At 36.9% G+C, this 14,932-nt stretch overlaps 1 protein-coding gene across 1 annotated transcript in view; it reads left to right on the top strand.

Annotated features, from left to right (window-relative positions):
- Positions 1-696: 696 nt before the first annotated feature.
- CLHC1 (clathrin heavy chain linker domain containing 1) overlaps positions 697-14,932 on the top strand; it is a 32,814-nt gene continuing 18,578 nt past the window's right edge. Inside the window, 8 exon segments of the mRNA XM_060116653.1 lie at positions 697-907; positions 5,014-5,213; positions 7,975-8,105; positions 10,149-10,350; positions 10,466-10,578; positions 10,969-10,988; positions 10,990-11,054; positions 12,677-12,783. Coding sequence (XP_059972636.1) covers positions 731-907; positions 5,014-5,213; positions 7,975-8,105; positions 10,149-10,350; positions 10,466-10,578; positions 10,969-10,988; positions 10,990-11,054; positions 12,677-12,783 — 1,015 coding nt within the window. The 5' untranslated portion in view covers positions 697-730.

Below are 14,932 nucleotides of genomic sequence, written 5' to 3'. Positions count from 1 at the left end.
TATTTATAGCTATTGTGTGTTGGATAACTGTGACTGGGCCAGGTAGGTACATGTGTAGAGAAATATTTGACCTTGTTTGCTTCATCAGGAGGCCTCCAAACTAGTTTTCCCACATGAAACAAATAAAGAAAATGCTAATAAACCTTCTGTTAGAAAGTGTTGAGTTAAAGAAACCATTCAATCATATGATACATATACTTGTTTAGTAAGAAATGAGTTCTTTATTGACTGGTATTCTATCCCAGAGGTATAGTATAGCACATGGTAGTAGAATGATCAGACATTTTAATTAATAGGTTGGAATATTTATTTCAGAGATCCATGAGACTTTTTTTTTCTGAAACAAATAGACATTTTATTTAGATCAATATTTGACTTTATTTATTTATTTATTTATTTATTATTTTTTTTTCTGTACGCGGGCCTCTCACTGTTGTGGCCTCTCCCGTTGCAGAGCACAGGCTCCGGACGCGCAGGCTCAACGGCCATGGCTCACGGGCCCAGCCGCTCTGCGCCATGTGGGATCTTCCCAGACTGGGGCACGAACCCGTGTCCCCTGCATCGGCAGGCAGATTCTCAAGCACTGCGCCACCAGGGAAGCCCGACTTAATTTATTTTAAGCTTTAGATTAATTGATAGTCTTTTTCTTTCAGGCTTATCAAAGTTTTGGCTTTGTTGCAAAAGCAAGTCAAGACTTTTCTCTGGTGAACAGGTGTGCAGACTGTGACATATGTCCGTCCAAGAAATAAATAAACATGCAGTTCTCCCTCCTATCATTAGTAGAAGTGACAAGGAATTTTTGGAAAGAATGCAAAGATACATAATTACAGAAACTGAAAGAGTGGGCTGTAATGAGGAAGGACCTGCTGATGAATATTACATCATATACCGAAACGTTTTTGATAAGGTATCGTAATGCTTTAAGACAACAGAGTTTTTATGTAGTAGAAATGGTCTATCTTGACAACTAATATTCCTGCCTTAGTAACACCACTGCTTGTTTGACTGCATTCCATTTGTCAGTTTTGAGAAGTTCATCCAATTTGTCAGAAAGGGATGAATGGGGAAAATGCAATGCTGGATTTATATTACTAGACAGTTAATGAGAGTTTCAGTTATTGTAGCTTAAGTGCAGGCTATCAGTTTTTGAACAACAACCTAGCTGTGCCCTCTAATGTCATTTTGACCTTCCATCTCAAATCATTATCTGATTTGTTAGGAATTGGCCTGAAGCACGAACCTGGTAGTTCTTTGTTGTTTTGGGTTGGTTTGTGGTATAATTAAAATCTTGGTTTAGATTTGATCTAGCATATTAAATTGAGACTCCTTGTAGATTAGAGGTCTAGATAGGCATGGTAAACAAGGAGTTTAACTGCACTGAATGTTGGAAATATGGAGGTCAGAAAATGCTGCGGCTTTATGTGTCATTTGATTTTGCTTTTCAAGGTTTTAGAAATACCTGCTTTTCCTTAAAAACAATTGCAATATGGCCACTGATCCTCATTTTTTTATCTCACTTTTTTTTTACCCACGTAAGATGCCCTGACAGTAAAATCAGTGAAGTCAGCACTCTTTTCTCCCTAGAAGAAATAATTACCTATGTGAAGACTTCTGTAAACTATTGGTCTCTGAGTAAAACAGCCATAGGCAAAATAGGAACTCAGTGTTTTGTTTAAATTTTAAACATTACACACTGAGTCTTATTTCTCCTCTAAATAAAAATATAGTGCCTCACTCTAAGGAAAAGTGAACACAAAGTAGTGATATATACCTACAAGTGGAATTAAGAAAATTGATGCATATCCATAAAAGTATAAAATGGAAAAAAAGACTCTTTTCTTCCTTTAAGTCATCTGTAAAATCTGTCTTTTGGAACTGGCAGATTAGCTTCATTTTATAAGTTGTTATGATCAATGAAATTGTTTTGGTGTTTTAGTCATTAAGGACTGTATTAGGTGAATATTTAAAGATAGTGAAGGTAGTGTATTGAATAGGTTCTATAAATATCAAGAATCATGTTGAGACTCTACTTGTGTGAAATCAGCAAAGGAAAGTTATCATGATTGTAACATACTTATCTTTGCATGTCCAAATGCTAACACTTGTCAGAAGTTTTCTTACATGAAGAGCTCTCTGCTTTAAATTAGTATAGTTATAGTGAAGTCATTTTGGAGGAGCTTTGGTAAATTTAATTCTTAGAGAAAAGACATGGAATTAAATAAAAGATAATTTCTGTATCTTTAGTCCTTTTCTCCCTACCCCCCAGGATTTCCATTTGGACTGTTTGTACATTGTACAGTTATAAATTGTACATTTGTACATTGTGAAGTATCCTATTCTTCAGGACTGAGAGGGGATCTGAAATAAAAATCATTTGGTACTTAGAGAAACTTTTATTCTAGCTTCTCAATAAGATAATCTGCCTTTCCATTTTCATGTTATTCCAACACATTTGATTGTTAATAAACTATTAATGCCTGCCTTCTCTAATCTTCCTTCTCTCTTGGAAGGATCTGGTTGGGCAAAAGACGAAAGTGTCAGCTTGCATCTCTGAGTACTTAGAACCAGAGAACAAATACCAAATTCTGTTTAAAATCAAAGATAGAGGATTTGGCCTAGAGAACCATGCCTAAATCAAAGCAAGGAGGACCTGAGGCTGTGTGACAAGAGTTGAGGGTACATTGCAGAGAGAGCCAAGGACTTAATAAGCAAAGGACTTAGTAAGCAAAGAAAACCAAAGCTAGGAAGAGTGAGCTTCAACAGATACGGGTGAATTATGGAGGTAATTGGACTCTGGAAAGTGACTGGCCTTTTGCATCCAGGTAGCGTGTTGTACAAATAGTCTATATTCGGGCCTCCCTGGTGGCGCAGTGGTTAAGAGTCCGCCTGCCGATGCAGGGGATACGGGTTCGTGCCCCGGTCTGGGAGGATCCCATATGCCGCGGAGCGGCTGGGCCCGTGAGCCATGGCCGCTGGGCCTGCGCGTCCGGAGCCTGTGCTCCGCAACGGGAGAGGCCACAACAGTGAGAGGCCCGCATACCGCAAAAAGAAAAAAAAAAAAAAAAAAAAAAGTCTATATTCGTGTGTAGGTGCTGAGGTGGAATGGATACCATTCCTCCTCTCCCTCAGATCCCTGTACCTGGTAAGGATGGCTCTGTTTTGGGGGGGGGGGGGGTTAATGGAAACCTTAATACCAGAGTCTGAAACTTGAATCCCTAGAGGCCAAGAAGGTCATATAAAAGAGTTAAGTGTACTGGCTTTAACAGAATAAGGAATCATGGGGACTGTGGTAAAATGAAAAACCAATCCAATCTGAAGCTCCAGCTGATTACTGCCATTAAGGAATGGGGGTTCCACGTTGGTAGATTTTTCAGTTTTCAAGAGAAGCTGAAAATTTGGGTTTTGGGCGAAATTTCCTAAATTTTAAAATATTTTGTGGACCAAGCAAAACTGTTCTACCTCTGGCATACAAGTTTCCCTCCTTTAATGCATTTTCTGTGCATTCTGAAAGATTCCTATGGGTGTTCTGAAATCTATTTCTTCTAGCAAACCCATATGGGAGCTGATCATGATGTTACTACAAGTCTGTTTTCTATCCATTAACATATCTGAGTTGTCTTGAATTGTTGCAGCACATCATGGAGGCTTGTGGAGTGGAGGATGGCCAGGAACCGTGGGGTATTTAATCTGGAAGACCACAGATTAATGACCTCAATTTTATTGAAAGTTGCTGGGTGGCAGTCCTTTGGGTGGATAGGTAGTATGGTCATGTCAAAAAGATATCCTTTCCTGGTGCTTGGCATTGATCAGTTATCTCCTTATACCATTTTTTTTTTTTTTTTGGCCGCATGGCTTGCAGGATCTCAGTTCCTCTACCAGGGATTGAACTCAGACCACGGCAGTGAAAGCGTCGAATCCTAACCACTAGGCCACCAGGGAACTCCCCTCCTTATACCATTTCTTGATAGACCAGATGTCTTCCTGGATGATTTTTTCCAGGTATTTTCTAGCTAACAGTGTGATATACCAGAGACTAGAGATATAGTAAGGGTAGAAAGCGTAATTGTATCTTTCAGAGAAAACTGTGGATTGATCACATCTATTCTTTATATGCCTCGACACCTTCCAAAATCCTTGTGAGCAGAATTTGGCAACCATAAATTATTTTTAACTTTTTTTGTTTTTTAACTTCTTTAAAGTGCTCCTTAGTTATTATTGTTTTTTTGTATGGGTAATGCCTACACAGGATTAACCAGAAAAAAAAAAAAAGAAAGAAAAGAAAAGTTAAAGAACCAGTAAGAAGAGTATACAGTGGAAAGTCTGGTCCTTCTCATCTTAGACCCTACTTCCCTTTCCTTCTCTGTAGATTTCTATTTTCTTCTATTATCAATCCAGAGATAGGTAGGTTTCCTTCTCTGTAGGTTTCTGTTTTCCTTTCCTTCTCTGTAGGTTTCTATTCTCTTCCATTATCGTTCCAGAGATATTATGTTCTTAAACACCATTGTAAACCATGAATGTAAGGTATGAAGGGTTTTCTCCAGTTGCACTTGACATCTTGGGATTAGAAATGCAGTTTGGAATTGAGAGTATTGATCAGCTAGTAGGAGCAGATGGGTTAGAAAAACACGGAAGTGAAGGGAGTCCAGGATTTTAAGGTCTGAATGAAGTCAGAGACTAGACTTGGAGGTAATGAGGGGCGATATGTAATAGTATTTAAGAGATCCAGAATTGGGATAATTAGATCTGGTATTGGTTTTATCTGACCTCATATAATGTATGTGTTAATTCCTAGTAGAGCAAAAAACATGTTTTTTTCCTCATGTTTAAGCTCACAGGATTGTAATGATTCAAAAAGAGCATATATTCAGTAACAATTAACTGTCTTTAATAGTGGTATTTGCATATGAATGCAAGCTCAAATTTGTAAAATTTTAGATTTCTAATTGCCCATCATGTTTCATTAAAAAAAACTATAATCTATATTTGCAAGTCTTTTGATCCATAGTCTTCTAGAAAAATCATATTTTAATAGAGTATGTCACTGCATACAAATCCATTCTTACTTCAATCAAAAAAGAATACGATGGCTTTATTGAGACAATAAAGAAAAGCCAAAGAACTGCATTTTATCTTCATGGAAAACTTAAAGTTTTGGCAGGAGAGCCCACAACATTGGTATATCACAGGAAAAGAATAACTCAACTTAAAGCAAAGTAAGTATATTAGTAAGTAGCCCAAAAGGTGATAATTGTTACTTGGTTATATTAACTAGCCATTGTAACTATAACCAGTGGTTCTTAGTCTTTTTCAATTTCAATTTTATTTTAAAGCCATGTTTTTATGTTACCCTTCCTATTGAAATTACTATATTTTTACTTGAAAAATAATACTAATTCTGTTTGAGAATTTTATAATATCTCTTAGGATAATTGGAGGCACATTGTAGTATCATAAAATGAGGGATACAGATAATTGCTCCAGGTGATTTCTTGCATGGAAGGTTTAATAGTACAATTTCATGATTACCATCTGAAATAGAGCACTTAATGCTCTGATGCACAAAGGTAAATAACCTACTGGGAGAGGATAAAATGCTCACTCTTGTTAAGTAGTCTCAGATTTTCAGTGTTCCATTTGGTAATTGATGGGTAAATTATTCTTATAGATAATTTCAAGTCAACGTGGAAAATTATGTAAAATTTGACCTCCACTTCTGGTAATGTGGCTTGCTAGATGTTGGGATAGATCTTCCTATTGGGGCAATATGCTACATAAGATGGTAAAAAATTTTTTTTCCAAAAGTAACAGGAAGCTGACAGGGTAGTGACAGAAATATTAGGGCAAAATCATAACAGAAGACAAAAGATAGAGAAGCACTAAAGCTTCTTTGACCCTGAAAGCGTTTATTAAAACTCGTGGCCATAAGCTTTAGTTTTTAGTCTGTAGCACAGGGGTACAAAAGACAGAGCCCAGAATCTATCTGTCCAAGGGGTGTAGTCTACTGGGAAATCCTCCCCATATAAAGCTGGGATGATAAAGGGCTACACCCTTGAAGAGTGAACAAGAGGTAAACTGCTCCACCTTTGAGGACTGCATGGAAAATTGTCTTCTGCTTAGCAGACTGCTAACAGATCCAGGGCTTATTTTGGGGGTGATGAAATGTTCTGGAACTAGAAATGGTAGTATTTGCACAACTCTTTGAATATGCTAAAATTCACTGAATTGTATACTTTACAAGGGTGAATTTTAAGGTATACGAACTATATTTCCATAAAGCTATTATAAAAAAAAACATGGAGGACAGAGTGAGAAAGTTATATTATTATGTCTAATCACAACTCAAAGAGAAGAGAATATGGGACAGAGACAATATTTGAAGAGAGCATGGCTGAGAATTTTCTAGAACTGGTGAAAGATATCAATTCACAGATTCTGGAAGACCAAAGAATCCCATTGTAAGTAATAAGTACTCAACTAGATTTACTGTAGTGAAATTGTCAAAGATAAAGAGATCATAAAAGTAGCTGTGGATAGGAGCAACGACTGGATACCTTCTCATCCATGTTGTAGCATGTACTGGAGCTTAATTCCTTTTTATGGCTGAATAATATTCCATGTTTGTATGTACCATATTTCATCTACTTATCAGTTGATGGGTACTTGAGTTTTTTCCACCTTTGGCTATTGTGACTTGTGCCACCATGAACATTCGTGTACAAGTATCTGTCTGAGTCCCTGCTTTCAATTTTTTCGAAAGTCTGTTTACTTTTAACATGTCTTTCTTCCTAAAGCATAACTATTTGGATGAAAGCCAAGGATATTTTATTTCCACAGTCCCTCTTTCATAAATACTGCAAGCTCCTACTCTGAGCCATCTGTAGTTACCAAGAACTCTATATAGTAATCAGACTTAGGTAGCGGTTATCTACTGACAAACTTGTTTTTAATTTGCCAAAAATCCTGTAACATTTATGTAGCTAACTGATTTTAATCTATTATTTCCTCCCTGGGCCAAAATATTGGTGATAAACTAGGAAGTAAATTTCAAATAATGCTTAAAAGAAGTTTTTATTTACTTCTTGGTCTTTAAAACCTCCATTTCTGGATGAACTCAGTTTTATCTCAAAATGCTATCATTCCTCTAGTTCTAGAATCAAAATTAATAGAGTAGGCTGAATAATGGTCCCCAAAGAAATAGGTCCTAATCTGGAAATGTTACTTTATTTGGAAAAAGGGTCTTTGCAGATATGATTACATTAAGGATCTTGAGCTAGGGAGATTATCTTGGATTATCCAGGTGGGTCCGAAATATCATCACAAGTGTCCTTATACAGAGAGGTAGAGGGAGCATTGATACAGACACAAGGGGAGAAAGCACCATGACCTCGGGGGCAGAGACTGAAGTGATGCAGCCACAGAAGGCTGGCAGCCCCCGGAAGCTGGAGGAGGCAAGGAATGGATGCTCGCCTAGAGCTTCTAGAGGAAGCACAATCCTAAAAACACAAATTTTGTCCCGCTGATACTAATACTGGACTTCTGGCCTCCAGAACTGTGAAAGAATGGATTTCTGCTGTTTTAAGCCACCAAGTTTGTGGTAGTTTGTTATAGCAGCCATAGGAAACTAATACGATTACTTAACAAAAATAATTTTTTAATTGCAAAGGTAATTTTCAACTAAAGGGAATAGACATAGTACTTTGTGGCTAGATTATTATATTTAATACTTACAAATTTCCAATAAGGTTACGAATCATAGGCAGTATAAGATTTTATTGATGCTTTGAAAGAAAATTGTTCCTCACTTGTGAGGTTAGTTAACTTCCTAGGCATTTTTTTGTAAACTTCTGTCTACGTTCATAATGGTACAAAATGATAATTAGCCAAATTAAAGTAATAATTTAACCTGTTTTACTTTGAATTGTATGATTAAATAATTCATTGAAAGAAACATAAAAAAGCCTTTCTGTTTTTCAGGATGAGCCTTATTGAAAATAATTCCTCAAAGATTCAATTGCAGATAGATGAAATGAAACAACTTAGGGCAGAGTATGACACAAAAGAACAATATTGTATTTTCTGCAAAGATCCTTCAAAACCTATTCCAGGTACAGTATTTTGTTTAAAATATTTGAAAGAATTTCCAACTGTTTCCAGTTACACAAATTAATATATATGTTTTACCATGTATACATCTTCCAAGTATACCGGGACTTTAGCCAGACTTTACAAACAGCTTTAGTCTGGCCTCTAGGTACATACAAGGGAATGAGAAAACTTAACCCTAAACGATTAAAAGAGTTCCAGTCTGGCTGGATTATATAAAGTATAGTACAGTGGCTCTTAAAGTGTGGTTCCTACATCAACATCAGCATTACCTGGGAACCTGTTAGAAATGCAATTGTTTTGGTCCTGCTGCAGATTTACTCTGTCAGAAATTCCAGGGATGAGAGTCGGGGTCGGGTGGTGGAGCCCAGCAGTCAGTGTTTTAACAAGTTCTCCAAGTTTTTCTGATGCATTTTATAAAGTTTGAGAACCCATGGAATATGTAAAAAAAAACTGTGGTACGTTAAGTTCTGGTGAATATTGTTGATTCACATTGATGTCAGCATTCACTGGTTCCTCATTTTCAGCCAAGCCACATTTTAAGACATAGGAGTATATCCTGGAATTCCTCCAGAATATTGAGAGATTTGTATGATGAATGGATAGAGGAATTACAAATATACATCCTGGAGTAAAGAAAGACTTTGAGAATAGATAACTGCATTCAAAACCTTTCAAAATTCTAGGGCTTCCCTGTTGGCGCAGTGGTTGAGAGCCTGCCTGCCGATGCCGGGGACACGGGTTCGTGCCCCGGTCCGGGAAGATCCCACGTGCCGCGGAGTGGCTTGGCCTGTGAGCCATGGCTGCTGAGCCTGCACGCCCGGAGCCTGTGCTCCGCCACGGGAGAAGCCGCAACAGTGAGAGGCCCGCGTACCGCAAAAAAAAAAAACTTTTCAAAATTCCAACTAGTGTTTATCCAGAGGCAGAATCAATAAGTGGAAATTTTAGGAAGTCAGGTTTGGTTTCAATGGAAGAAGCTATGTCTTGAGATAATGAGCTACCCCACACCAGAGGATTTTTAACTGAGGTTGAATGATCATCCTATGATTGGTTGAAGCAGGGACTAGATTCACTTTCAAGTATAAAATTATGACTAGCAGACTACAAATAAGATACATATGAATAAGTACAAAATAGCTGACAAATTGATTAAATGCTGAAGGGATTCAGGGTGTAAGGGAATGATTGAAATTAATTAGGGTTAATCCGGGGGGGGTGTCTTTTTTTCTTTTTTTTTTTTTTTTTGCGGTATGCGGGCCTCTCACTGTTGTGGCCTCTCCCGTTGCGGAGCACAGGCTCCGGACGCGCAGGCTCAGCGGCCATGGCTCACGGGCCCAGCCGCTCTGTGGCATGTGGGATCTTCCCGGACCAGGGCACGAACCCGTGTCCCCTGCATCGGCAGGCGGACTCTCAACCACTGCGCCACCAGGGAAGCCCCAGGGGTTTTCTTGAAGAGAATTTTGAGGTGTGCCTTTAAAGGCAACAATTGGTCTGAATGAGAATGAAAGTCATTTGAAGTGTGTGTGTATGGGGGGGGCAGTTATGAATAATGAATAGAGGGGACAATGACCGAGGGAGAAAGGACTGAAGATTTGGCAGGCATTTATAAACTTTTCATTGGAGAGAATAAGCAGATTACCCTGGGGTTAGTTGTAGTAGACTAATGGAAGGTTTGGTTAGGGAAAAATCATTGAACAGGAATCCTGAATTATTAGGCAGAAGTTCTTGGTGTTACTGAATAAGATCGATATTTAGGGGTTTGCAAGATGTGGTGATGTGGTCATTAAAATTTTTTTTCTTAAAATGCTAAGGTTTGGACAATCAGTCTTCACTAAGTCTTCATTGATGATTTGTTTAAAACTACCAGCCACTTAGAAATATATGCTGATTCTGTTTATGTTCAGTAATCTTCAAGTTCATGCTACAATTTCTTAATTATTTCTTAACATAGTCAACCATCTGACCTATTTTGCTAAGACTTGCTGTTTCAGCACAAGAGTCCCACACGTGGCTTGGCTTGTTTGATTTGTTCCCTTTTCCCTTAGGCATGACTCTCCAAGAATCTGTCAGTTTAGATGCTCTCACTAAATACTTGAAACATCTTGAAGATAAGTATGCAGAAATTGAGCAACTTATGTCAGAAAAATATTTACCAGCTCAGAGGAAGGCAGATTTAGATGAGGAAATGATTGTGGTATTAGAACGGCGAGATTTAGCTGAAAATCTGAACAATGAATTACAGTTTCGGTATGAAAGTTGAATATATATTTTTTACAGTTTGAAGCTTTTATTTGTGTTTATTTTAATATTCCACTATTTGATTTTAGGTTCAGTATATTGTTAATGTTTTTTATCTTTATAGTCATCAAAGACTGCAGATTATTTCACAGGCACTTACTTTGTGGGTAAAATCTGATATGAGCAGATCATTTCAAGACTTCATGGAGCACATTCAGAAAAATAAAGATTTACACGGTAGATGATCTATATTTTTTAATTAACATGAATAATGGAAAACATTTTTTTTTCCCCAGAAAGCTAAAGAATGGGTATTTTCCTAGGCTGAGTTTAAAGAAAGTAAAAATGTACTTACTTCTGTTAGGTCTCTGTTACCCTGTGGGCTTCTTCCTTCAACAGCTGACAAATAATTGGTAAAGAGTAGACTTGGTTAGCCAAGGAGAGAATACCTGAAAATGTACCTGAAAATAAGGAAGAAAGGGATGGGGAAGCTACTCAGTTTAGGAAGAGGTTGGTGCTATTAGAAACTATAGCATTAAGTTGTTGGTATTAAACATTTATATGTTTGTTATTTTCTATTGATTGATAACCTTAAATATCATCCAGTGGTGCTTTCAATATTTACAGGTGAACAAGGCATTGTTGAGGGAAGTACTTGAAGATGACCCAGGCAAGGCAAAAGAAGCTGAAATTTTGCTAAACTACGTTGAAAGGCAAATATTTTAAAAGTTTTTTGATTTTCCATGTTAAGATATTATAGCATTTATTTAATATTTATTTGAGGACATTAAATGTTTGGCATTTATGTAGCATCTTTTTGAGCTGTAGTCTCTAGCTTTTGTATTTTAAAATTCTACTCTAGTAGACAAATTAGAAAATAAGCTAGAATTTTAAAAGATAGATTCTTTGTGGAAAAAATACCAGATTGATGGTCTAAGAGATTTTTCAGAGGTTATAGGTGGATTGTAGTGTTAAGTTTTATTTATATTTTTAGATTTTTTATTTTTTATTTTTTTCTGACCTTCTTGTGTCAGATTATCCTAGCCAATTTAGTCCTTTTTTTCTCATTATTTCCATCCTATGACATATTAGGAAGGCATATTTCCCCCTAATACTTACTAAATTATTATATATATTTTATAGTAGAGGCTTAGAGATCTAAGATTTTATTCTTTAAGAGGTTAATTCATGGGCTTCCCTGGTGGTGCAGTGGTTGAGAGTTCGCCTGCCGATGCAGGGGACACGGGTTCGTGCCCCGGTCCGGGAAGATCCCACATGCTGCGGAGCGCCTGTGCCCGTGAGCCGTGGCCGCTGAGCCTGCGCGTCCGGAGCCTGTGCTCCGCAACAGGAGAGGCCACAACAGTGAGAGGCCCGCGTACCGAAAAAAAAAAAAAAAAAAAGAGGTTAATTCATAGGCTGTGAGGCCAGTATGTAGTGAACATATATAATATTCCTAGCCTTCTATGTTAAACAGTTTTCAACTGTTGATTTGCTTGTTGATATGGTACAAAAAAGGGGTAAAGATCATTTTGAGGGGCACCAAAGCCTGGATTATATCCTTATACCCTATGCTTCTCTAAGTCTATCAGCTTCAGATATGAGAGAAAAACCCTGGTTGAGGTTAAAAGTTTTATGTATTTTGTTTAATGTTACTTTGGTGTTTTTCTCCTCTGGGGTTCCACATTCATTTGCAACACTCTTTAAATCCTGTTTGCCATAGTTTTAATTGTGAGTAAGGACTGAGTTGATGTTTTGCCCTAGGAAGAGGAGTAGAAGCTTAAGTTATCTGAACTATTATCTTTTCTTCTTGTATTAGTCTCACATTTAGTTGGGAGTCTGATTCCTGGCAGAACAACTAAGGCTTCTGAATACCAAGGACACTTCTTGATCTTCAACTTGGCAGCCTTTGTGTGCAATTAATATTTCCTCTAGGCCGAGCCTTTAAGCAGATTGCCCTTCTTTCCCCTGGTTCCCCTTTTCTTCTGGAGATGATATGAGAGGAAAAAAATCTGAGCTCATTATAAATTCAGTTGAAGTTCTTTCAACTGAATAAATTCAGTTGCTGTTTCTATGGCTTGCTCTCAGCAGTATAGGAATAAGGTACAGGATCAGGTTCAAGTCACCTGGCAGGTGAGTCTTATTCTGAGGCTACAAAAAACAATATTAGGGAAGGAAGTGAAAGAATATTTCACAGAGTGAATGAATCTAGTTATAATTTATTAGAGGTGCTTTTCTGTATTACTATGCTACTATGTTTAGTCTGTATTAGATATTTCTAATCACTTTTCTTTACTTTTTTTGTGTACTACTATATAATGAAATGCACTGGCTGTAGGTTCAATGAATTAATCTCACTTGGGGAATATGAAAAAGCAGTTTATTTTGCAGCAAACAGTCCTGGAAGAATTCTTCAAAACATTGAGACAGTGAATAAATTTAAGGGTAAGCATTTCTCTCTGAACCTTACATGTGTATTGCTAATTATACTTTTTTTTTCCCTGATAGAATGGGAAGAGTATTGAATTAGGAAACAAGATCTACCATTTACTCAGTTTCCTTACCTGTAACATTAAGGGGTTTGATTAGGTTTTCCAAATTAAATTATGAAATATTTCAAGTATACAGAAAAGTGTGAGAAACATAAATAACAGCCATGTACTCGCTATCAAGATTTAATAAATGTTAATATTTTGTCAGATTTGCTCCACTTCCTTTTAAAAAACAGCTTTGTTGTGGTGAGTTGACATACATACACTAAATTGTACATAAAATGTACAGTTTGTTAGGTTTTGACATATGTATCCTCCAAAAGTTCCCTCATTCCCCCAGTGATCCCTCCCTCCCACTACTCCCCACCCCTCCCACTGGTCTCCCTCCCAGAGCTTCCCTCCAGTCCCCAGGCAACTACTAATCTGCTTTCAGTCACCAAAGATTAGTTTGCATTTTCGAGAATTTTATATAAATGGAATCATATAGTAGGTATCCTTTTTTGACTGATTTCTTGCACTTAGCCTAATTATTTTGAAATTCATCCGTGTTATTGCATCTATCAATAATTTATTATTTTTATTGCTGAGTAATGTTCCATTCTATGAATAAAAATCCTTTACCAGATATATGATGCACATATTTTCTCCCAGTTTGTGGCTTGTCTTTTCATTCTCTTAACAGTGTCTTTCTAAGAGTAGAAGTCTTTAATTTGTTGAAATCTAATTTATGATTTTTTTTCTTTTAGGGATTGAGATTTTAGTGTCATACCTAAGAAATCTGTGCTTAATTTGCAGAGATTTTTCTCCTATTTTTTTTCCCTAAGGATTTTATAGTTTTAGGTTTACATTTAGGTCTATAATCCAGTTTGAGTTAATTTTTTTTTTTTTTTTTTTTTTTTTTTGTGTGGTATGCGGGCCTCTCACTGTTGTGGCCTCTCACTGTTGTGGCCTCTCCCGTTGCGGAGCACAGGCTCCGTACGCGCAGGCTCAGCAGCCATGGCTCACGGGCCCAGCCGCTCCGCAGCATGTGGGATCTTCCCGACTGGGGCACGAACCCGTGTCCCCTGCATCGGCAGGCGGACTCTCAACCGCTGCGCCACCAGGGAAGCCCCTGAATTAATTTTTATATATGGTGTGAGGTATGGGTCAAAGTTTATTTTTTTGCTGAGAGCTATTCAGTTGTTCGAGGATAATTTATTAAAAAGACTTTCTCCACTGAATTGCCTTTGTACCTTTGTTGAAAATCAGTTGTCCATAGGTCTGTTCTATTTCATTGATCTATTTATTTATCTTGATGCCTATACTACACTGTCTTGATTACTGGAGCTTTACAGTAAGTGTTGAAATCAGATAGTGTTAGTCTTCTAACTCTGTTCTTTATCAGATTTGGTTTGGCTATTTTAGGTCTTTCATATTTCTGTTTAAATTTTTGAAATCAGCTTGTAAATTTCTACAAAAAGACCTGCTGGGGATTGCACTGACTCTGTAGTTCAACTTAGGGAGAACAGACACTGAACAGTATTGAATTTTCTGATCCAGTGAACCCTTAAATATGGTATATCTCTCCATTTTTTTTAGGTCTTTTAAAATTTCTTTTAGCAATATTTTGTAGTTTTTAGTGTTCAGGTTTTTTTTTTTTTTTGACATTGATGTTTAATTTTAAATGTTAAATGTTAAAATGTTTAATTTTTACTCAGAAGTTTCAGACATCTTACAAGTACCCAGGAACTCTTTCTTTGGCTGTGCTCTGAATTTAGCATAAATTAAAAGTGATTAAAAAATTTAAAAAAAAAAATTTTAAGTGATATTAGTATATTCCTGAATTTCTTTCTCTTCTCCCTTTGACTTGGTCTGCTCAAAGTATGGATTTCAAGTTTAAGTAAAAGTCAGTGCTTGCAATTAATGCTTAAATAAATATAATTACCAGTGAAATTGGAAAACAGCAAACTTTTATTCATTTTCTAGGTATGTGGATTTTATTCTGAGAAGTTTACCAATACTAGACTGGTGGTACTTAACTGAGTGTTTCTGAGAATCACAAAATATTCTTTTATTTTAAAACTAAGATGCATTTTTAAAAGATGAGAAGCTCAGAAGGAAAT

The sequence above is a fragment of the Mesoplodon densirostris genome, chromosome 14, assembly GCF_025265405.1.
Source record: "Mesoplodon densirostris isolate mMesDen1 chromosome 14, mMesDen1 primary haplotype, whole genome shotgun sequence".
Classification (NCBI taxonomy): domain Eukaryota; kingdom Metazoa; phylum Chordata; class Mammalia; order Artiodactyla; family Ziphiidae; genus Mesoplodon; species Mesoplodon densirostris.
Note: the sequence above shows the minus strand (reverse complement) of the source record. Positions and strands in the feature narration are given on the sequence as shown.